Here is a 24,707-nt window from a genome sequence, read left to right on the forward strand (position 1 = left end):
GTGTAACACATGGACACAGAAAGTTGCTATCCACACCTCTAAAAAAACACAGGACAATGAGAACACAAAGGAGAAATATTTTGAACTGGGGTCACATTAGAAGACTCATGCAACATTGAAGAAAGACATTTGCCAAACCTGGATTTTTAATTGTTTTATAAATACACAACATTCACAAAACTATACTGCACTTATTTTAAATAAACAAATTAATAAGATTTGACATGTGTACATGTTTGTGAAGCTATTATTCCAATTAAGATCATGAACAATGCATCACCCAAAAAAGTTTCCTCACATCTCTTTATAATCTCCCCACAATCCTCTCCCCACCTCCTACTCCAATTTTCATGCAGCATTTCCATCATGAATTAGTTTGCATATTTTATATAATAGTTTGCATATTTTATATAAATAGAATCATGTACTGTTTTGTCTAGCTTCTTTCTCTCAGCATAATTAAGATTCTTTCATGATTGTAAGTATCAATGGTTCATTCCTTTGTATTGATGCAAAGTTCCCTTACATAGATATAAAATGATTTGCTAATCTATTCACCTATTAACAAACATTTCTGTTAGTTCTAGTTGGAGGCTCTACAAACAAAGTTGCTTTCAGCTTTTGTGTGTCACATTTTTAATAGACATGTGCTTTCATTTTTCTCTTGGGTGAATATCTGGGAGTGGAATTCCTGGAGCATGTGATAGGTGTTTATTTGACTTTAACTTTCTTATTTTTTCTAGTGTTTTTTTTTGTAGATTCCCTTGGATTTTATACTCAGATAATTATGCTGTCTGTGACTAAAGATAGGTTTGTGTCTTCCTTTTCAAATTGTGTTTTTTTGTTTCTTTCTCTTGCCTTTTTACACTGGCTAGAATCCCTGCTAAGTCACTTCAGTCGTGTCCGACTCTGTGCAACCCCATAGATGGCAGCCCACCAGGCTTCCCCGTCCCTGGGATTCTCCAGGCAAGAACACTGGAGTGGGTTGCCATTTCCTTCTCCAGCTAGAATCCCTAGTAAAACACTAAATACAAACAGTGAGAGCTGAAATTCTTCCCCTAGTGCTGAAATTAGGGGGGAAGAATTCATTCTTTCACTATCAAATATGATGTTTGATATAGTTTTGTAGAGGTTTTTTATTAAGTTGAGGAAATTCCTTAGGTCCTAATTTGCTAGAAGTTGTTAAACAGGAATGGATGCTGAATTTTCTCAAATGCTTTTTCTGCATCTATTGAGATTATTCTTGTTAATTAATCAACTGCAACTTGTCAGCCCCTTGGACCACACTATTGATAACTTGCCACAATAAAATGTCAAAGAATATATCACTCTCCTATTTTATATAATAAAACAAGGCTCACAAGTGTCTAGAAAGTTCATGGCAGAGCTAATAATTTTGGATAGAAATCTCTCTGATAACAAAATCTGATTCCTTGTTTTTTATACTACAGATAATTTTCAGGGGCTTCCCTAGTGGCTCAGTGATAAATAACCCACCTGCAATGCAGAAGCTGCAGGTTGGATCACTGAGCTGGGAAGATCCCCCGGAGGAGGAAATGGCAACCCACTCCAGTATTTTTGCCAGGATAATCCCATGGACAGAGGAGCCTGGCAGGCTACAGTCCACAGGGTCACAAAGAGCTGGACATGACTGAAGCAACAAAGCACACACACACAATACGGTCTGTTAACAACTTTCTTCTTTGTTTCTGCACATTGAACCAATAAAAAGTGACTAAATAATCACAGATTTGACCCTTTCACCAAAAGAGGACTGCAACACATTAGAAAGAATATCCAAGAATATCCAAGTTCCTTTCAGATCAATTGTTAGGCACCTGAGGAGCAATGCACTGTAGCAAAGATGACAGATTTTTCTGGGTTTAGGTGAACCACCAGAGTCCCAAAACTTCATTCACAGCTCCTGATCACTCGCTTTCTCTATTCCTTGAAACTGGCTTGTGATAAAGTAGTCTAGAGGACAGCTGTTCAAATTAACTAAGATAAATATTTCTCTAAAAATTTTAAAATAGAAGTGCCATATGATTCAGGAATTCCATTTCTAATTGTATCAAAAATTGAAATTTTGGTATATATCCAAAATACTGAGATTTTAATATATCTATGTTTCCATCAAAAGGTTGAAGCAACCCAAATATCAATAAATGAATAGATAGACGAAGTATGGTCTATACTTACACTAGAATATTATTCAACCTTAAAAAGGAAAGAAATTCTAAAACATGCTACAACATAGATGAAACTTGAGTGCATCATGATAAATGAAATAAGACACAAAATGACCTGTGTTGCATGATTCCACTTATACAGGATGTCTAAAGTAGTCAAACTCAGAGAGAGCAGAATAGTAGTGGTCAGGAGCTGGAGGGACAGGGGAATGGGGAGTAACTGTTAAATGAGTACAAATTTTCAGCTTTTCAACATGAAAAGAGTTCTAGAGATGAATAAAGTTGCTGTTTAATAATAATGTAAATGTATTTAATATCATTGTATTATACACTTAAAATTATTAATATGGTAAAAAAAATGTCTATTAGGATGGTAAGATTTTTTGAGTTAAACAAATTTAAGACTTTTTAAAATTAATTTTTACTGGAGTATAGTTGATTTACAAAGTCAGTTTCCGATGTACAGCAAATTGAATCAGTTGTACATATACAGCATATCCACTTTTTTTAGAATTATATTCCCATGTAGGTCATTACAAAGTATTGAGTAGAGTTCCCTGTGCTCTATAGTAGGTTTCTTATTAGTTATCTATCTATATTATATATATAGTAGTGTGTATATGACAATCCCAACCTCCTAATTTACTCTCCCCTACTTCCCCCTTGGTAACCATAAATTTGTTTCCTATTTCTGTGACTCTATTTCTATTTTGGAAATAGGTTCATTTGTACCATTTTTTAAGATTCCACATATAAGTATTATAAATATTATATGATATTTGTCTTTGTTTGACTTCAATCAGTATGATAATCTCTAGTTCCATCCATGTTGCTGCAAATGACATTATTTCATTGTTTTTTATGGTTGAGTAATGTCGCATTGTATATATGTACCACATCTTCTTTATCCATTCTTTATCCATAGACATACAGGCTGCTTCCACGTCCTTGGTATTGTAAATAGTGCTGCAGTGAACATTAGGGTACATGTGATTTTTTCAAATTATGTTTTTCTCCATATTTATGCCCAGGAGTGGAATTTCTGGGTCATATGGTAGCACTCTTTTTAGTTTTTTAAGGAACCTCCATACTGTTCTCCATAGTGACTATACCAATTTACATTTCCAACAACAGTGTAGGAAGGTTCCCTTTTCTTCTTTTCTCCACACCTTCTCCAGCATTTATTGCTTGTAGATTCTTTGATGATGGCTATTCTGATTGTGTGAGTAAAAGTGAAAGTCACTCAGTCGTGTCCGACTCTTTGTGACCCCGTGGACTATACAGTCCACTGAATTGTCCAGGCCAGAATACTGGAGTGGGTAGCCTTTCCCTTCTCCAGGGGATCTTCCCAACCCAGGGATCAAACTCAGGTTTCCCACTTTGCAAGCAGATTTTTTACCAACTGAGCCACGAGGGAAGCCCAAAGATCAGTGTGAAGTGATATCTCATTGTAGTTTTTATTTGCATTTCTCTAATAATTAGTGACGTTGAGCATCTTTTCATGTGCCTTTTGGTCACCTGTACATGTTCTTTGGAGAAATGTCTATTGGATCTTCCCCTCATTTTTAATTTGAGTTGCTTGGGTTTTTTTTTATATGGATCTGCATGAGCTGTTTGTATGTTTTGGAGACTAATCCCTTGTCAATTCTGTTGCAGATATTTTCTCTCATTCTGTGAATTTTCTTTCTGTTTTGTTTATGATTTCCTTTGCTATGCAAAAGCTTTTAAGTTTAGTTAGGTTCCATTTGTTTATTTTTGTTTTTATTTTCATTACTCTAGGAGGTAGACCAAGAAAAGATTCTATTGTGATTTATGTCAAAGAGTGTTCTGCCTATGTTATCCTCTAAGAGTTTTATAGTATCCAGTCTTTTATTTAGGCCTTTAATCCATTTTCAGTTTATTTTTGTGTATGATGTTAGAGAGTGTTCTGATTTCATTCTTTTACATGTAGCTGTCCAGTTTTTCCAGCCTCACTTATTGTAAAGAAGATTTCTACTCTACACAATTGCTTTCCAAATACAAATATAAGAGGCAGCTACGACACAAGATAGCTTAGCAACCACCATTACCATTCAACTTTTAAAACACTGAGAAAAATGGGATTCGAGGTAGAAGGAGGAAATTGGAGAGAAGAAATATTTGGGATTCTGTAACAGTGATTGAAAGAGAGGGCCTAGAGGGGTGCAAAATCAGCCACATGATGGCAAAAATGCTTTTGGAGGCGTGTGCAGTGAAAGGCAAGACCAGAGACAGAACATAATTCATACAGTACTTCACAAAATGTCCTTCTAAGAGCCACTAATTATTGATCATTTTGTGGATAAGACTGAAGAGAGGCAGGAAAAACTTACATTATGAAAACTGAGCTATTCAGTGATAGAGGTGTTAATAAGAAGCAATGAGTATTAGCACAAAGTAGGCACCTTAGAATGTAAATAAGGGTACTACTAACTCAGCTAACAAAACTAAAATGAATGAATTTATTAAATTGTGTGAAACAACATGACATTCAAAAGAAGGAAAATCACGCAGCGATTTCATGACAAAATGGCCTGTAATATAACATATAGTCAATGAATATTTAATGAATTGCTAGGAAAATTAAATAGTCTTGTTTGGGCTTCAGAGACAAAGCAGAACAGGCCTCTGACCTTGCTTCCAATGTGCCTGGACACTGCCCTGACTGTGAGTTGACTGTGAGAACTGCCTGCTGACCTTGCTTCCAATGTGCCTGGACACTGCCCTGACTGTGAGTTGACCGTGAGAACTGCCTGCTGTGAGTGCAAGACTTCCAGCACCATGGATAAGATGGGGAAGGAATGTTGAGATTGTTGAGCTTCTAGAGGGATCCCCCAGCCTTAGCAACACTCCAAGTTTTACATGACTAAATGAACAGCATTAACATGAAACCAGAGCTGCAATTTGGTCACAGATTGATGATGATATCAGTTTGCAACTGCCCTGGGATTGTAAATCGGAGCCCTGAACTACAATCTTTGAAGTCTCACCCACGGAGAGGACTCTTTTCATAATTGGGACTCCAGATGTGCTGTGACCTGGGACTTCCCAGTGCTGAAAACTCTCAAGTCTGAGTGTTGACCTCCATCCAAGTCTGGATGTTGGTCAAAACCCAATTTGGTGATGTATCATAGATAATTCTCCAATAAACATCTATATTGTTTATTTGTATATAACAAATGGCTTATTTTGTTAACAAATTCTTTGAACCTGAGACAAAAGTGAAAACTTTTGGTAAAACATAAATAAACTGAAATGAAAATCCAACTATTCACACATATTTTTACTGATTTGTAATTCAGACATTTCTGAATTCCCTTAGTCAATTCTTCTAGCTCATACTAATCACTACATGGCAAGGATTTTATGTGGCTAATTTTTGTCCTCAATACATAATTTTACATTTGTAATAAATAAATAATTTAAACCTAAATTTTAGAGATAAGGATTTTTTTTTAATGAATGATAGCTCTGAATATGGCCTCTGAACCTAGAGAATTATTTTCTTAGAATGAGTATCTTCTCTCTAACCCCATGCCTGTGCAACCCTAATCACTTCCTGTCTGTGCTGGCAACTCCCTGCCCTGGTCCCCACAGCAGGTGGAGAGGGCCCTGGGTTTTGGCGCAGGTCCCTCCTACACACGTCTCACTGTGGGCTCTCTCAGTGCACAGAAATACACTGCAGAGTCCTCCAGCTGTGAGGCTGAGATGACAAGTGTGATAGATTTTCTTGCTTTCTGGAAGTTCAATGAGTAGCGACCTTCTGTGGCATTTTGCTGGTTAGAAGAATCCTGATGAATAAGGAGAATCATCCCCCCACTGCCGGGCTGCTTGTACCAGAATAAACTATAACGTGAATCACTGGTGTCATACTTGCAGTCCAGGGTCACAGCTTCCTTCTCCTGCCCTAATACTTGTGGTTGGTCTTGAGTTACCTTCTGGGCAATAATGGATCCTAAAGAAAGAAAATAGAATCAGAACTTCAGGAATAAGTGGTATGGAATAAAGAAATCCTATTTTAGACCCCACTTCTTCCCAGGATTGCCATAAGACTGCCTGTTCCGCCAGTCTTTAGGTCACAGAGGAGGCACAGTGCCACCGGGACCATCCTTACCTAAACACAGTGAAGCCACAACCACTTTCAGAAGGCTGGAGAGAAGCATATTTCAGCTCTTCCACTAGATGGAAAATATCTTCTTCTTCAATGTCAAGGCCTTGCAAGGTGAGCCTGACAGGGTGAGGGAAGTACTGCTGGGCATGTGCTGCTGCTGCCCCACAACAGGAAACAGGGGTTTCCTGGAGTAGCAAGTTGATGTGGCTCATGTCAACTTCGCTATGGACCAGGTGAGTGTCTCACTCACCCCAAACTTCCTTTTGCCTTAACCAGCTCTTCAATTCAGCTCAGTGCAGTGGCTCAGTCGTGTCCGACTCTTTGCGAGTCCATGAACCGCAGCATGCCAGGCCTCCCTGTCCATCACCAACTCCTGGAGTCCACCCAAACCCATTTTCAGTTGATACCAATTACATGTGAAAATAAACACAAGTCAAATTCGATATTGAAAGGAAGAGTGATCATTTGACTAACTACTGTGTTCAGCTGTTGCATCTATGATGGAACTTGTTTTAAGATACTGCTGGGGCTGGTGCACTGGGACGACCCAGAGGGATGGTATGGGGAGGGAGGAAGGAGGAGGGAGGAGGGTTCAGGATGGGGAACACATGTATACCTGTGGCAGATTCATTTCGATATTTGGCAAAACCAATACAATATTGTAAAGTTTAAAAATAAAATAAAATTTAAAAAAAAAGAAAGGAAGAGGGATAATTTGACGAACTATTGTGTTCAGCTGTGGCATCTATGATGGAACTTGTTTTAAGATACTGCATGTAATGGATTATGGAAACAACATAAGATGTAATGATCATTTATCCTCATACGTACATATGCTTTCTTTCACTTAAGACAGAAATAAATTGCTTTATGAAAAGAAGAATCTGTTTATGTTAATTACTGCAGCTTTCTCAACCTACATATCAATATAGTGATCACTATAATTCTTCACCACAACATCTGTTCAGTTATCTAACTTGGGACCTAATAGTAGGAGAAAAGATAATCTCCCTTTGCAGAAGGCTAGGATGAATCTCACAGACATGGAGTCCTGTCACAGTGGTCCCTTTCTCTTCTTTGTTTGTTCTGTCAGCCCAGGTCTGTTCAGAGAGGGCAAATAGATGCTAGATTTTGGTCATCGGGTTATCAAACCTTTGAATTTATATTGTTCCCATTAATTCAATTGGAACCCTCTCAGTCAGATCTGACTCTTGCGACCCCAGACCTGCCAGGCTCCTCTGTCCATGGCATTCTCCAGGCAAGAATACTGGAGTGGGTAGCCATTCCCTTCTCCAGTGGATCTTTCCAACCCCACGATTGAACCCAGGTCTCCAGCAATGTAGGCAGATTCTTGACCATCTGAGCCACCAGGGAAGCCCCCAAAAGCCCCCAAAAGCCTCTATATTCTGTGCACCTACTTCTAAGGGAATGTACCACAAGAGACCTCCATAAGACAGTTGATCATAAATAAGACCACTACTGATCATAATATTTGTGTAAGAATGTGAAAGGAAAGCCATGCTAAGGATATTACTAAACAACATGGTGTCAACTACAAACTGGCACTTGCCAAGAGTATTTACCAGCCACTGACCAACGACAAGGGCATCTGTCTTCTGCCTCTGCAGAGACTGAAGCCTGTGCTGCTGCAGCTGCTGACCTTCAACATCCGCTGGGGGGAGTGCAGGGTGGAGAGTGAGGCACTCTGTGCTCCAGGGAAACTGGTGAAACAGGTCTTTGCATGGTTAGATATTTTCAGGAACTGATTTCATGATCCCAATCCTTGCATCTCTTCATATCTAGAAATGCACTAAATCCCTTCATGGTGACGTCAGCTCCTTGTGACTAGCAGAAAATCTTTTGTAAAGTAAGCACTTGATTGCATTGAATTCCCCCTTCACCAAAATCTTAAATATTGACTTTCCCCCGCTACCTCTTGGAGCAGTCGCTCAGAGCTATCTGAGCTTTGGTCTCCCCGGCTGCAGTCCTCATTTTGCCCCAAGTAAAACTTAGCTTTCAACTCTCACATTGTGCATCTTTTGGTCGACAATGGCAAACAGCAGAGAGCTGTTACCTACAGTAGCCTACCCCTTAAAGTTGAACAGAACTTACCTTCTTATCTCAAAGTAATCAGAGCCTCAGCTAAACTGGTTGAAGTTTTTTCAGATCCTGCCCTGGAATCTCCATTAAATCTGATAGTACCACACATAGCACAAATTGTTCTCCAACCTAAAACACCCAACCTTTTTCTATCAATCAGTTGACTAATATAAAATATTAATTTCCCCTCAGGTTATTCAACTTTGTTACTCTTCTCAGTGAAAGGTTCTCCTGATAGCACCTCTGCTATTCAAAATGCCTTCATGTCCTGAACAGATTTTTTTAACACTCTCATACCAAATGTGAATTAATGTGTTTTAAAATAATCTTATCTTAAATATTGAAAAGAAACAATACCAGGCTGTCTATGTAATAACTATTCTAAACTCCTTTTTAAACCAATCATTAGCAAAAACAAAATTAACGAAGTAGCTGAACTTTTGGATCTATCTTGGATACATTAAATTGCAAAAAGTATACTTGCAGTGGAGGTTATAGATTTTTAACACAGTTCATATATCATGTATGCCTGTTAAAGTAAAAGTGAAAGTTGCTCATCATGTCTGATTCTTTGTGACCCCATGGACTGTACAGCCCATGGAATTCTCCAGGCCACCATACTGGAGTGGGTAGCCTTTCCCTTCTCCAGGGGATCTTCTCAACCCAGCAATTGAACCCAGCTCTCCCACATTGCAGGTGGATTCTTCACCAGCTGAGCCACAAGCAAAGCCCAAGAATACTGCAGTGGGTAGCCTACCCTTTCTCCAGCAGATCTTCGCAACCCAGGAATTGAACCAGGGTCTCCTGCATTGCAGGAGTCACCCTTTCTTATTTCTTTAACAAACATCTACTGATAATCAACTATGTGAATGGTGAATGCCCAATTCAACATATAATAGTAAGTGAAAAACACGATAAGCCCACTGTAACAATAATTCTTTAAAAAGGTAAGCTGAATATTCACAATATTATGTGATTGCAGAATTATCAATATCATATTTATTGGATATCACACATTTCCCTATAATTGGCATGCAATATATAATCAGAAAAATAATAAATGCTGTTTTCAAAACAGTATTAAAAAAAACCATTCATAATAAGGATTGTGAATTGATACCAAGAGGTTATTTATAGAAAAGGAGTGTGAGTGGCAAATGTAAAGGCAATCTTACATTTCAAAACAAAACAATGCTAACTCCCTTCAAGAATTCAGTAAGCAGCAATTATCCATAAAATGTGTCATACTTTCTGGGTCATCTTGAACCTAACCTTCTTACTCTATGCTTGTCTAACACATCAGTTTCCACTTGCAGACACATAATATGACAAATGCTACTTTGAAGGCTGCACCAAAGGAAGGGGGCTGCTCCAGTCACAAGTATGAGTACAGGTAGTGAGCGCCTGGGAAGCACTGTGTCCTTGCTGCACAGAAGTAGACAGCTGAGTCTCCAGGTTGGATGGTTGCGATGTGCAGGGGGAGATGTTTGGTGGTCTTATTCAATAAAACAGTCAGTCTCTGGTCTTTTTTTTTCACCCATATTTGAATGAATAGCTATAAGGAGTTGGGGACCTTTTCCAGGTTCTTGCTTATACCAAGGGAAGTAGTCTGAAGCTGTGTCTGTATAAGTGCAGGTGATAACAGAGCTGTTTCCCTCCTGGACACTCAGGGTAGAAGGACGCTGCTCCACCTCGTTTCCAAGGCTGACACCTATGGAGAAAGTAGAAGTCAGAAGAAGGAGAAGGGTTGTCAGATTATTAAGTTCCACAATTTACTTTCCCTTTTCTACAATAACTAAAGAAACCTGAATAAAGTCAGTCTCAGTGTCTAACGAATATCTACTAATACACTCTGTTTCCCTTAAATCCTCAACTCACAGTCCAGCTGCAGCCGTAAGAACGTGATCAAAACTCCAATGGGTGTCTTCATTGTTTTTCCCATTTAGGATCAATTGTGGACCTCCAGTCTCCAACCAGGAGACCTGCTTCTGTTACCAAGTGATCCCTTCTTTTCTCTAGTGGTTTCTTTCATTGTCTACCCAGCCAATAAGAAAAAGGCTCTGCTTCTGCCAAAAGCCTATGCATTCAGAACCCACTCACATGAACCCTCCACATGTTCTGATCAGCAGAGGTGCACCACCATCTGGTGGTCACATCTCTAACTACTTAACTCTGGTTAAATGTCCTTTCATGGCTGTGCCTACGAGGGACATGCATAAAAACAGCAAAGGTCAAAGAAATTTGGTCTCAGATTGAAGTAATCTCAATTCAGTTCAGTTCAGTCACTCAGCCATGTCCGACTCTTTGTGACCCCATGAACCGCAGCATGCCAGGCCTCCCTGTAAATCATCAACTGCCGGAGTCCACCCAAACCCATGTCCATCAAGTCGGTGATGCCATCCAACCATCTCATCCTCTGTCGTCCCCTTCTCCTCCTGCCCTCAATCTTTCCCAGCATCAGGGTCTTTTCAAATGAGTCAGCTCTTCGCATCAGGTGGCCAAAGTATTGGAGTTTCAGCTTCAACCTCAGTCTTTCCAATGAACACCCAGGACTGATCTCCTTTAGGATGGACTGGCTGGATCTCCTTGCAGTCCAAGGGACTCTCAAGAGTCTTCTCCAACACCACAGTTCAAAAGGATACCAGGACTAAAAAATCTGAATACAGACTTTAAAAACATTACATTTAATTCCCTTTTCACTTTGAAGGAACACACACTTGCAGTTAACCAAAAAATTGAGTCATCTCTTTCTATTTGTTGATCACCATATATTTTTCCAAGCATGTTCCATCACAAAAATTTATATGTAGCTTACATTTTATCTGTCAGGAGCACTAGACTGTTTCAACAGGACATTGAATATTGGCATCTACATCAGTTATGACAATGGCTCCATATTAGAGCTTTGTATCCATGAGAGATTTCTGGGAAGAAGGGCAAAAAAAAAAAAAAAAGTGAAATGACAGTCCTGAAGGATCTGATCTTCAGAGGAAAAAATGCTGAATTATGAATCTGGAAACCCAAAGAGGTAACAAGGGTACTTGGATGGTGTAGTACTGTGGAGGGCTGGGGCTGAGGCAGCTGCAGTTTGGGTACAGGCTGCAGGCTGCCTGGGAGCACTGTGCCTCCACCACACAGAGGTAGGTGGCTGCGTCCTTCAGCTGGGAGGCTGTGATGTGTAGGGTACTATACTGCTCCTTAGAATTCACTGTGGAACTCAGCCTTTCATTCTTCTTCGTCCCTGAAGCTATGAAAAACAGCCTGGTGAGGCTCCCTCCGGGATTCTGCTGGACCCACTGCACACTGGTCACCATCTCAGAAAAATTGCACCACAGAGTAGAGTTGGCTCCATCCTGGAGGCTCAAGACAGAAGGACTCTGCTCCACCTTCATTCCCCTCACCCCTGCTTGGAAAGAGAGAGAAGCAAACACATATCATGTCACGGATGGGGTTTCCAGACCAGGAAAGTATCTCAGGAAACACCTGAGGATGTAGGACCATCTAGGAGCTCCAGGTCAGCTTTCCTCCCCTCCCTCCCACTGACAGCTGTGGACACCCCCCCAGTTCCCTATCTGGGATGACCCCGACTCACAGCAAATCTGGACCCACAGAAACCCCAGAAGGGCTCCCCATTTGCTCTTCATGATCCCTTGCCCAGTTACTGAGGTGCCTTCACCCCTAATCTGAAGAATATAGAGTCTTGGGGCAGAGAAATTCTGTTCTTACTGTGAGTATGTTCCGCCAGAATCACTGAGTACCAATCACATCTGAGGTGAGTCAACTCACTTAACAGGAAACTCCACCCACGGTGGCCTAGTGAGACTGCAGTAAGGTCAGCAATTTCTCCAAAATTGAGGTTTGGGGGGACAGTGCAGAGAGGTAAAAGCAGTATTTCCGATATGTGAAGTTGTAAAGAATATTTTTTCTTAAATGACTCTATGTAAGAGAAGATTGTGGGATAGTGTGTGAGGAAAGGTAGATGATATTTCTAGAAGAATTGTGTCAGGATGGATTATGTAGAACCTTGAGGAATTATAGGGAAGGATGACCCATTTTTCAAATTGCATAGTTTGGCAGAGATTTTGATAATTCAGTTATGTGAAAATTCTATCAAGGAAAACTATCTGATACATGCATTTTTTATTGCAGAAGTAAATACGATTTCTTGAAGTCAGTTAGAAACCAAGATATATAGTCAGCCTCTGCACAGAAATGATTCCAATAGAATTTGGTTGTTGAAAAACAGGACATGTGTATAATGTTCCTTCTGCCTTAATTTCCACCTCTCCCTTCCTACTGTCCAACTCTTGGACACCCTGTTGACCTACATTTGTTTCTGATCTGGCCACACTTTTTGGCTCAAATTCAGTATTGTATTTCTCCTTTCCTTCTATTTTTGTTCCCTATTTTTTCCTCTTTTTATTCTTGTTCTCTCTACTCTTGAGAAATATATGAAAAGGTAGGAGGTCTGGGGTACTGGAATAATTTCTGGATCAGTGGGTTTGGGGAATTCAGTCATAAAATTTTTTTAAATGAATCCAGGTAACACAGATGTTTTCTGTTGAGCTTCCATGCTCTCAGAGCTCAGTAGCATCCCTATTTCTCTACCTCTGCTCAGAGAATCATCCTCACCATGGATTTATAGAGGTAAGGGCTACAGCTTTCCAAACCTTATATAGAATGACAAAGCTGAAATCTGAGATGAACTTTACACAAACACTGTTACCCTCTCCCCACCTTTGCTGTCTATAATTTGACTGTTCCCCATGCTCTCTGGGCTCCTCTCTTAACTGTTCCATCTTTGGAATCATCAGAAAAGGTCGTCATGTCTTGTAAAGCCTACAGTGCCCCCTAGTGGACTGAAACCATCAACAAAGACCCCTTCAGACCAACAACTGCAGCATCACAAATCCCCAGTCCTGTTCACTGCATGCTTCCTGTTGAAGAAAGTAGTCAGAAAAAAACAGTCACTGCCTAGATTGAATGGAGACTAAAAGTAAACTCTTACTCTTAAAATGTCATTTCATGGAAATTTATGCCTTAAAAAACTGATAAATTTCATCTTGTGCTTTTTTTTTCATTTCTTTAGTTCAAAATAAATCCTTATTTATAGAAGTTGTGGTGTAAATATGCTAATTTATTAAAAAGAACAAAAATTTGCTATTTGCAGCAACAGGGATGGACTTGGAGGGCATTATGTTAAGTGAAATATGTCAGAGAAAGACAAATACTGTATGATATCATTTGTGTATAGAATTTAACAAACACAATAAACTAGTGAATATAACAATAAAAGCAGACTCATAGAGAACAAACTGGTGGTTATTAGTGGGGGCAGGGCCAGTAGAGGGGTGTGAGTGTGGGATTTACAAACAATTGGGTATAAGATAGGCTTAAGGATGTATTGTTATAACATGGAGAATATAGCCAATATTTTGTAATAACTGAAAATGGAAACTAACCTTTAAAATTGTTACCTAGCCATTGTTATGGCTACAGTCCACAGGATCTCAAAGAGTCAGGCAGGACTGAAGCGACTGAGCACACACATACACAAGTGAAAGAAACCAATCTGAAAAGCTACATACCATATGATTCCAACTATATGATATTCTGTATGAAGCAAAACTATGGACACAGTAAAAAGATCAGTGTTTGCAGGGGTTATAGGGAAGAAGGGAAACAATTTTATAGAACACTTTTAAGAAAAGAAAGCCTAACCAATGAATAAGAGTCAAAAAGTTTAATAGTAAAGTTTAACAAACTTGGGCAGCTCAGCTGGTAAAGAATTTGCCTGCAATGCAGGAGACCCCAGTTCGATTCCTCAGTCGGGAAGTTCCCCTCAAGAAGGGACAGGCTACCCACTCCAGTATTATTGGTCTTCCCTGGTGGCTTATACAGTAAAGAATCTACCTGACCTGGGTTTGATTCCTGGGTTGGGAAGGTCCCCTGGAGAAGGAAATGGCAACCCACTCCAGTATTCTTGCCTGGAGAATCCCATAGACAGAGGAGTCTGAGACAGAGGAGCCATGGACAGAGGAGTCCATGGGGTTGCAAAGAGTCGGACACAGCTGAAGTGACTAAACACAGCACAGCACACACAAAGTTTGGGGGAATTCTTTGTGTTGTTCTCAATTCATTAAAGACTAACTTCCACTTCTATGCTGAGTTTAGAAAGTCATCATTGCTTGTCATAAAGAATTGTGGAGAGCATGGCTATTCTTTGCTTACAAGAGACCTCACTCAGGACTCCTGTTTTAGTGCTTCCCAAAACCCTCAACACTCATACATGTGCACTTATGAGGGCAACACCATCTTTCTCAATTATTCAAAGATGATCGGTGCCTTGTTTTCTTAACCTTTGCACAGTTGTTCAGCACGTATTGTGATGCATCTCACACGAGGTCTAGGTTCCTTCTTCAACTATTCTACAAGTCTTCATTCTTCCTTATACTTCTCATCCTCTGAAATTTGTTCATAGCACTCTGTGCTGCTACTCCTTTTCTGTTCTCTGTATTTTCAGGTGTATACCCATTCTAATGTATTTACTATCTTTTAAATAAAGTCTCAGGGGGATAAAGAGATGAGTGTGAAAAAAATCCTTTCCTCTCTTTCCACTGTTTCATTATGTATGAGATTATGTTCCTCCTCCATTCATCCTTTCTTTCTCTATTAAGAATGATAATTTTTGGAGGCTGTGGCTCTCCTATCACATGTCATGCTCTGTCAGGAAGACATTTTGCAGACCACACCTCATCTGGCACACTTTGGTTCTATGAAAGTATAGTAAGGCATAGTAATACCCACCTGGGTGACTTGGAACAACTTGTGGAAGCAGCAGAATATGCAAAACACCACTTCATTGCTTATGAGGTTCACCTTGAAATTACTTTGACCCTGGAAAAAGAACTATTGGTGTCAGAGAGTTTTCAATTTCACTAATAAAGAGTTGAGTATGGGGAATATTCACTTCTTATCCTTATGCTTTAGCCATTTGTATGTTTTTTGTATCAACCAGGGACTAAGAGACAAACAACCATAGGCTCTGTTGGAACCACAGTGGATCCAGGCCCCGTTGCTGCTCCGAGTTTGTGCTCAGCTCCCCCTGCAGTTTCTGTCACTACTGTGTCACTCAGAGCACAGTAGTACACAGTCGAGTCTGACTCTTGGACTGGGGCTTTCTCCAAGTGGAAGGAAGTGGTTTCTGTATTGTATGTGGCTTCAAAACCTTTGTTGGTTCCCTTGCCGTTGGCCTTCGTGGCTTTCAGGAACAGCTCCGGACCTTCTCCAGGATACTGGACATACCAGAAAAGAATGAGGTACCCGGTGGCTGAATAAGTACAGTTCACAGTCAAGGTAGCCCCTTCCAAAAGGGTCACTTGGCCGTCCATCTGGCTCACTGAGTCTCCACGGGTTTGTCCTAGGGGAAAATAAGAGAGTTCTCTGTGATCTTGGGCATAAAACTCTGGGATAAAACTACGCTTAAAGGTTTTGTTGACATAACAGAAGAAAGGATCCAAATTTTTAGAGGCGTTTTTCTTACCCAGCAGGAAGAGTATCACAGTCACTAAGCCTGGAGAAGAGCTCATCTCTAGAGTGTCTCCTGAATAACGTTTTTGACTCTTAACATGAAGAAATGTTGAAGTCACAGTGAGGTTTAGTTTCAGTGAAATTTAGACACACAGGAAATGTGTCTGTGTTAGGAAACTGCACCCCCTGGTGGACAGGGACAGAAATGCGATGCATGTATACCAGAAAGAAAGTGAAGTCGCTCAGTCGGGTCCGACTCTTTGAGACCCCAAGGACTGCAGCCTGCCAGGCTCCTCCATCCATGGGATTTTCCAGGCAAGAATACTGGAGTGTGTTGCCATTTCCTTCTCCAGGGGATCTTCCCGACCCAGGGATCGAACTTGGGTCTCTCACACTGCAGGCAGACTGTTTACCAACTGAGCCACCAGGGAAGCACAGGTATCCTGGTCTCCTCCCTAAATTAGAAAAACGCATCCTTGACTTTATCCATGAGGCACATATCAGTCTTCAGGTGGAGCTTGGAAATCTGATCAACAGCTGTCAACACTTCTCAGGTCTGTTTTGTTCCTAGGACACTACCTGACATGGAAGTTCTTTAACAAAGCATTCCAGGTATTTTTGTAGCTGAGAAGATATCAATTTTCTTAAGAACTTTAATATAGTGTTTTATTTATTTATTTTTTTAATTTTATTTTATCTTTAAACTTTACATAACTGCACCAGTTTTGCCAAATATCAAAATGAATCCGCCACAGGCACACATGTGTTCCCCATCCTGAACCCTCCTCCTTCCTCCCTCCCCATTCCATCCCTCCTGGGACGACCCGGAGGGATAATATAGTGTTTTATATTCTCATGTATCTATTGTGGGCCAACCTATAATCTACTTACTGTCGGAAGAGTTTGTGGCTGATTACAGAGGAAGTAATAAGAAGTTAGGTCATTATTGAGTGAATCTCTGTTTCTCAGCATTGTACCCCAATTTATAGAAGAGTAACTGACAATTATTTGTTGTTTAGTTGCTGAATCAGTCAGGTCTGATTCTTTTGCAACCCTAAGGAGCCCGCTAGGCTCCTTTGTCTGTGGGATTTCCCATTCAAGAATACTGGAGTTGCCATTTTATTCCCCAGGGGATCTTCCCAACCCAGGGATCGAACTTGAGTCTCCGGCACTGGCAGGCAGATTCTTTATCACTGAGTCACCAGGGAAGCCCTGACTGATGTTTATTACATCCTCACTAAATATTTGCTATACCAAAAAAGTAATGAATAAAGGGTCTTTGATTGTGGAATCACGACTACTTGAAATAAAATATTTTCTCAGTCCTAAAATAATATCATTTGTAAGAAATGTTATCTCTCTAATAAAATTTTTAAGGGAAAAAGTCACACTGTCTTATCAATAGTCAAATAATCCTGAATTTCAGAATCATTAAAATGTTAAAATAAAAGAAATATCATAATTGAAATTATCAAATCCTTGTAGAATTATCTAAGATCAATATCTTATTCTCCTTCTTCCTTGACTCTAAGATAAGAGGGTTGGCCTATGTAAATCAGACAAGTACTAACCCTATTATATATTCTTAGTTGATATCTAGCCTCAAAGATACTTTCTATTCCATCTGCCACATTTTGTTGCCAAACTTTAACCAAATACTTTTCCCCCAGTGTTTGAAACCCTGAAGATGTAGATTTGTGTCAAAAGCTCAGAGCATGAGTTAGGATGCTCTTCTTTCCCAGCTTTTCAAATTGTTAAAGACCTCTGAGCCAATATTCACATGACAGCTGAAAGTAGAATTAATGAGTGAATGACTTAAAATTACACATTCTGGGCCCACCAATAACTTTATGAATCACATTATCCAGAGTTGAGACCCATGAATCTGTAATTTTTGAGAGCTCCCCAAGAAGTTGGGTTGCAGTCAGTCTGATGTTGGTTTACAAGTTTTCATTTGGGACAGATGTCCTAGATCAAGGTAGTTGTCAAAGATCAGGGAGCAACAGGATGTTCCCAGGATTACAAACATACTCAAAACCTCTCTTTTTTGAGTACCAGCAGCAAAAACAAGCACTTCTTTACCTCTCTTTTTATGACCATTCATTTTATAAAACAAAACCTCTGAGGAGTATCAAGATGAAGTTCTAAGAGGCATTCATGTTCTGTAAAGCCCTGTAACCATAAATCCCTAAACACACAGATGGAAGCTTAGCTCATTCTGTTCCTGGGAGTTCACTCTTCTCAGATTCACATCAAGGAATTTCATGAGTCCAGAGTCAGCACATGAATCATTTCCCAAATTCAGATTTAAATTTAAAAAACCAGGCTCGATACTGCTTGGATTCACACATCCCTTCCTTTCTTCTCTACCTTCCAAATCACATAGTGAGAAACTGCCTCAAAAATATGCCCAAAGGAAATTCTGGAAAATTAGTAACAAACTTCTGTTCTGGTAGGTGAGTTTCCCTGGCAGCTCAGATGGTAAAGAATTTGCTGGCAATTCTGCTATATAGAAAGAAGGCAAACTAGGTTGTAATGATGTAGGACTTAAATGTATAGCACACGGATGCAGATAGTTGTTATCTCTACTTTAAAAAAACATAGTTTAAAGCCAATGAGTACATATAGGAGAAGTATTTTTGCATTTCGGGGTCATAAAAGAAGACTTGTACAACACTGAAGAAAAATATTTGCTATATTTTTGAATGTTAATGGCTTTATTAGTACATAGTTTTCTTTAAAACAAATTGTACCTCCTTAACTTAATAAGATTGACACATGTATATACTTGTGAAGCCATCACCACAATCAAGATAATGAACAATGCATCACCCCAAAAGTCTCCTCTTGTCTCTTTTTAGTCCTCTCAGTCCTCTCTTCACTTCCTACTCCCATTTTCAAGCAACATTTCTCTCATAAAATAGTTTGCATATTCAGTAATTTCAAATAAATGGTATGATAAGTGCCTTTGATAACTTCTTTCATTCAGGGTAATTATTTTAAGATTCTTCCATGGTTATTATAATCATGTTTCATTCCTTTGTATTGCTGAGTAGTATTCCATTATATGGATATGATTTATCTATACATACATTTATCTATTCACCTATTGATAGACATTTAGGTTAGTCCTAGTTTGCGGCTGTTCCTGGAGAAGGCGATGGCACCCCACTCCAGTACTGTTGCCTGGAAAATCCCATGGACGGAGGAGCCTAGTGGGCGGTAGTCCATGGGGTCCCTAAGAGTCCGACACGATTGAGCGACTTCACTTTCACTTTTCACTTTCATGCACTGGAGAAGGAAATGGCAACTCACTCCAGTGTTCTTGCCTGGAGAATCCCAGGGACGGGGGAGCCTGGTGGGCTGCCGTCTATCGGGTCGCACAGAGTCGGACACAACGGAAGCGACTTAGCAGCAGCAATAGCAGTAGTTTGCGGCTGTTACAAATAAAACGGCTATGAATATGTGTGAATAAGATTTTTTATAGTCATACTTTCATTTCTTTTGGGTCAATATTTGGGAGTGGAATGACTGGAGCCTATGTTAGGTGTATATTTGGCTTTTTTTAACTTTCTTTTTTTTTTCTAGTAACGTTTTGCAAATTCCCTTGGATTTGATACAGAGATAATTATGCTGTCTCTGACTAAAGGTTTATTCACTTCTTCTTTTCCAAACTGTAAGACTTTTGTTCCTTTCTCTTGCCTTATTGCACTGGCTAGGACCCTTAGTACAATATTTAGTACAAATGGTGAGAGTCAAAATTCTTCCCTTATTCCTGAAATCTGAAGGAAAGCATTCAGTCTTTCACCATCAAGTGTATTTGATGTAGATTTTTTGTAGAGGACCTTTATTAAGTTAATGAATTCCCTTAAGTCCTAATTTGCTGGGAGTTTTTAATCAAGAATAGATACTGAGTTTTGTCCATTGGTTTTTCTGTACCTACAGAGGTTACTGTCATTAATCATCTGTGACTTGTTAATCTCTGTGGATACATTACTGATAAACAGTCACAACAAAATATTAAAGAAGATGTCACTCTATCATCTTACAAATAGTAAAACAAAGCTATCTAGAAACTTAGAGTTAATAGTTTTGAACACAGACCTGTCTAATAGCAAAAATCTGTTCCCTTTTTCTGCTATAGATTCTTTTCAGAGAAATTTTGAGAGAGAGAGGGCAGCAAAATTACTTCTCGAATCTTTGAAATATTTTAAGACAGTCTTTTAATAGGTTCTTTTCTTATGCAAATTGAGCTAATTAAATAATTATAGATTTGGCCCTTTCACTGAAAGAGGAAAGAAACATAAAAAATACTCATGAACTTGTTTACAAAACAGAAACAGACTCACAGACGTAGAGAATGAACTTATGGTTTCCAAAGGAGAAGGATGGGGGAGAGATAGTTAGGGAGTTTGGAATGGACATATACACACTGCTATATTTAAAATGGATAACCAACAAGGACCTAATGTATAGCACAGGAAACTCTGCCTAACATTACGTGGCAGCTTGGATGGGATGGGAGCTTAGGAGAGAATGGATACATGTATCTGTATGGTTGAATTGCTTTGCTGTCCACCCTGAAACTATCACAACATTGTTAATCAGTTATACTCCAATATAATATAAAGTTTTAAAAAAATATATTCATGCTGAAATTCAGAAGAGGACCATGAGGTAGTGCCTTGACCATTCCTTTCAGACTACTAATTACTTGGCACCTGAGGAGCAATACACCATACCCAGGGCAACAAACTCTTCTAGGTTTCTGTAAACCACTACAATTCTGAAACCTCATTCATGACTACTGATCACTCTATTTCTCTTTCCCTTGAAACTGACATGTGATAAAGAAGTCTAGAGCATAGTTTTTCAGACTAACCAGGATAAACGTTTCTCAATAATTTAAAAATTGTACTGCCATGTGATCCAGCAATTATACTTCTGATTATATTATATTCAAAACACTTGAAAGAATTTGGATATATAACCCAAACACTGAGATATCCATATATCCATGTTTCTACCAAAAGATGGAAGGAATCCAAATGTTCATCAACAGATGAATGAGTAGAAAAAAGTAGTGTATATGTACAATGGAATATTATTCAATCTTAGAAAGGTATTAAAAAAACTACAACATGGATGAAATTTGAGAACATTATAGTAAAAGACAAGGCTGTGGTCCTAGTGTGACTAGATTGACTAGTTTTCTGTGAGTATGGTTTCAGTGTGTCTGCCCTCTGATGCCCTCTTGCAACACCTACCATCTTACTTGGGTTTCTCTTACCTTGAGTGTGGGGTATCTCTTCACGGCTGCTCCAGCAAAGTGCAGCCAATGCTCCTTACCTTGGACAAGGGGTATGCCTGTGGGGCAACCCAAGATGGGTAGGTCATGGTGGAGAAATCTGACAGGATGTGGTCCACTGGAGAAGGGAATGGCAAACCACTTCAGTATTCTTGCCTTGAGAACCCCATGAACAGTATGAAAAGTCCAAATGATAGGATACTGAAAGAGAAACTCCCCAGGTCAGTAGGTGCCCAATATGCTACTGGAGATCAGTGGAGAAATAACTCCAGAAAGAATGAAGGGATGGAGCCAAAGCAAAAAGAATATCCAACTGTGGATGTGACTGGTGATAGGAGCAAGGTCCGATGCTGTAAAGAGCAATACTGCATAGGAACCTGGAATGTCAGGTCCATGAATCAAGGCAAATTGGAAGTGGTCAAACAAGAGATGGCAAGAGTGAATGTTGACATTCTAGGAATCAGCCAACTGAAATGGACTGGAATGGGTGAATTTAGCTCAGATAACTTTATATCTACTACTGTGGGCAGGAATCCCTCAGAAGAAATGGAGTAGCCATCATGATGAACAAAAGAGTCCAAAATGCAGTACTTGGATGCAATCTCAAAGACGACAGAATGATCTCTGTTCATTTCCAAGGCAAATCATTCAATATCACAGTAATCCAAGTCTATGCCCCAAACAGTAATGCTGAAGAAGCTAAAGTTGAACGGTTCTATGAAGACCTACAAGACCTTTTAGAACTAACACCCAAAAAAGATGTCCTTTTCATTATAGGGTACTGGAATGCAAAAGTAGCAAGTCAAGAAACATCTGGAGTAACAGGCAAATTTGGCCTTGGAATACAGAATGAAGCAGGGCAAAGACTAATAGAGTTTTGCCAAGAAAATGCACTAGTCATAACAAACACCCTCTTCCAACAACACAAGAGAAGACTCTACACATAGACATCACCAGATGGTCAACACCAAAATCAGATTGATTATGTTCTTTGCAGCCAAAGATGGAGAAGCTCTATACAGTCAGCAAAAACAAGACCAGGAGCTGACTGTGGCTCAGACCATGAACTCCTTATTGCCAAATTCAGACTGAAATTGAAGAAAGTAGGGAAAACCACTAGACATTCAGGTATGACCTAAAACAAATCCCTTATGATTATACAGTGGAAATGAGAAATAGATTTAAGGGACTACATCTGATAGATAGAGTGCCTGATGAACTATGGACTGAGGTTCGTGACATTGTACAGGAGACAGGGATCAAGACCATCACCATGGAAAAGAAATGCAAAAAAGCAAAATGACTGTCTGGGGAGGCCTTACAAATAGCTGTGAAAAGAAGAGAAGTGAAAAGCAAAGGAGAAAATGAAAGATATCAGCATCTGAATGCAGAGTTTCAAGAATAGCAAGAAGAGATAAGAAAGCCTTCTTCAGTGATCAATGCAAAGAAATAGAGGAAAACAAGAGAATGGGAAAGACTAGAGATCCCTTCAGGAAAATCAGAGATACCAAAGGAACATTTCATGCAAAGATGGGCTCGATGAAGGACAGAAATGGTATGGACCTATCAGAAGCAGGAGATATTAAGAAGAGATGGCAAGAATACATAGAACTATACAAAAAAGATCTTCACAACACAGATAATCACGATGGTGTGATCACTGACCTAGAGCCAGACATCCTGGAATGTGACGTCAAGTGGGCCTTAGAAAGCATCACTATGAGCAAAGCTAGTGGAGGTGATGGAATTCCAGTTGAGCTATTCCAAATCCTGAAAGATGATGCTGTGAAAATGCTGCACTCACTATGCCAGCAAATTTGGAAAACTCAGCAGTGGCCACAGGAAAAGGTCAGTTTTCATTCCAATCCCAAAGAAAGGCAATGCCAAAGAATGCTCAAACTACCACACAATTGCACTCATCTCACACACTAGTAAAGTAATGCTCGAAATTCTCCAAGCCAGGCTTCAGCAATATGTGAACCGTGAACTTCCTGATGTTCAAGCTGGTTTTAGAAAAGGCAGAGGAACCACAGATCAAATTGCCAACATCCGCTGGACCATGGAAAAAGCAAGAGAGTTCCAGAAAAACATCTATTTCTGCTTTATTGACTATGCCAAAGCCTTTGACTGTGTGGATCACAATAAACTGTGGAAAATTCTTAAAGAGATGGGAGTACCAGACCACCGGATCTGCCTCTTGAGAAATCTGTGTGCAAGTCAAGACGCAACAGTTAGAACTGGACATGGAACAACAGACTGGTTCCAAATAGGAAAAGGAGTTCGTCAAGGCTATATATTGTCACCCTGTTTATTTAACTTCTATGCAGAGTACATCATGAGAAATGCTGGACTGGAAGAAACACAAGCTGGAATCAAGATTGCTGGGAGAAATACCAATAACCTCAGATATGCAGACGACACCACCCTTATGGCAGAAAGTGAAGAGGAACTAAAAAGCCTCTTGATGAAAGTGAAAGTGAAAGTGGAGAGTGTAAAAGTTGGCTTAAAACTCAACATTCAGAAAACTAAGATCATGGCACCCGGTCCCACCACTTCATGGGAAATAGATGGGGAAACAGTGGAAACAGTGTCAGACTTTATTTTTCTGGGCTCCAAATCACTGAAGATGGTGACTGCAGCCATGAGATTAAAAGAGGCTTACTCCTTGAAAAGAAAGTTATGACCAACCTGGATAGCATATTCAAAAGCAGAGACGTTACTTTGCCAACAAAGTTTCATCTAGTCAAGGCTATGGTTTTTCCTGTGGTCATGTATGGATGTGAGAGTTGGACTGTGAAGAAGCCTGAGCAGCGAAGAATTGATGCTTTTGAACTGTGGTGTTGGAGAAGACTCTTGAGAGTTCCTTGGACTGCAAGTAGATCCAAGCAGTCCATTCTGAAGGAGATCAGCCCTGGGATTTCTTTGGAAGGAATGATGCTAAAGCTGAAACTCCAGTACTTTGGCTACCTCATGCGAAGAATTGCCTCATTGGAAAAGCCTCTGATGCTGGGAGGGATTGGGGGCAGGAGGAGAAGGTGACGAGAGAGGATGAGATGGCTGGATGGCATCGCTGACTTGATGGACATGAGTCTGAGTGAACTCCGGGAGTTGGTGATGGACAGGGAGGCCTGGCATGCTACGATTCATAGGATTGCAAAGAGTCGGACACGACTGATCTGATCTGATCTGATCTGATAGTAAAAGAAATGTCACAAAATGACCAATATTTTATAATTTGACTTATATGAGTTATCTAAAGTAGTCAAACTCATAGAAAGAGAAAGTAGAACAGTATTGGCCATGGGTTGGAGGGACAAGGGAATGAGGAGTTAGCCTTTTTTTTTTTTTTTTAATTTACATTTTTGGCTCCACATCGAGGCATGGGGAATATCAGTTCCCTGACCAGGGATCAAATCTGTGCTCCCTGCATTGTAAGCATGGAATCTTAATC

The 24,707-nt window shown here is 39.8% G+C and overlaps 1 gene segment (V, D, J or C); it reads right to left on the reverse strand.

The window, feature by feature from the left end:
* Positions 1–15,428: 15,428 nt before the first annotated feature.
* On the reverse strand, positions 15,429–16,007 carry LOC129622022 (T cell receptor alpha variable 9-2-like). The segment is given in 2 exon segments: positions 15,429–15,838; positions 15,962–16,007. Coding segments are annotated over 2 exon segments (456 nt in total).
* Positions 16,008–24,707: the final 8,700 nt, after the last annotated feature.

The sequence above is a fragment of the Bubalus kerabau genome, chromosome 10, assembly GCF_029407905.1.
Source record: "Bubalus kerabau isolate K-KA32 ecotype Philippines breed swamp buffalo chromosome 10, PCC_UOA_SB_1v2, whole genome shotgun sequence".
NCBI lineage: Eukaryota > Metazoa > Chordata > Mammalia > Artiodactyla > Bovidae > Bubalus > Bubalus kerabau.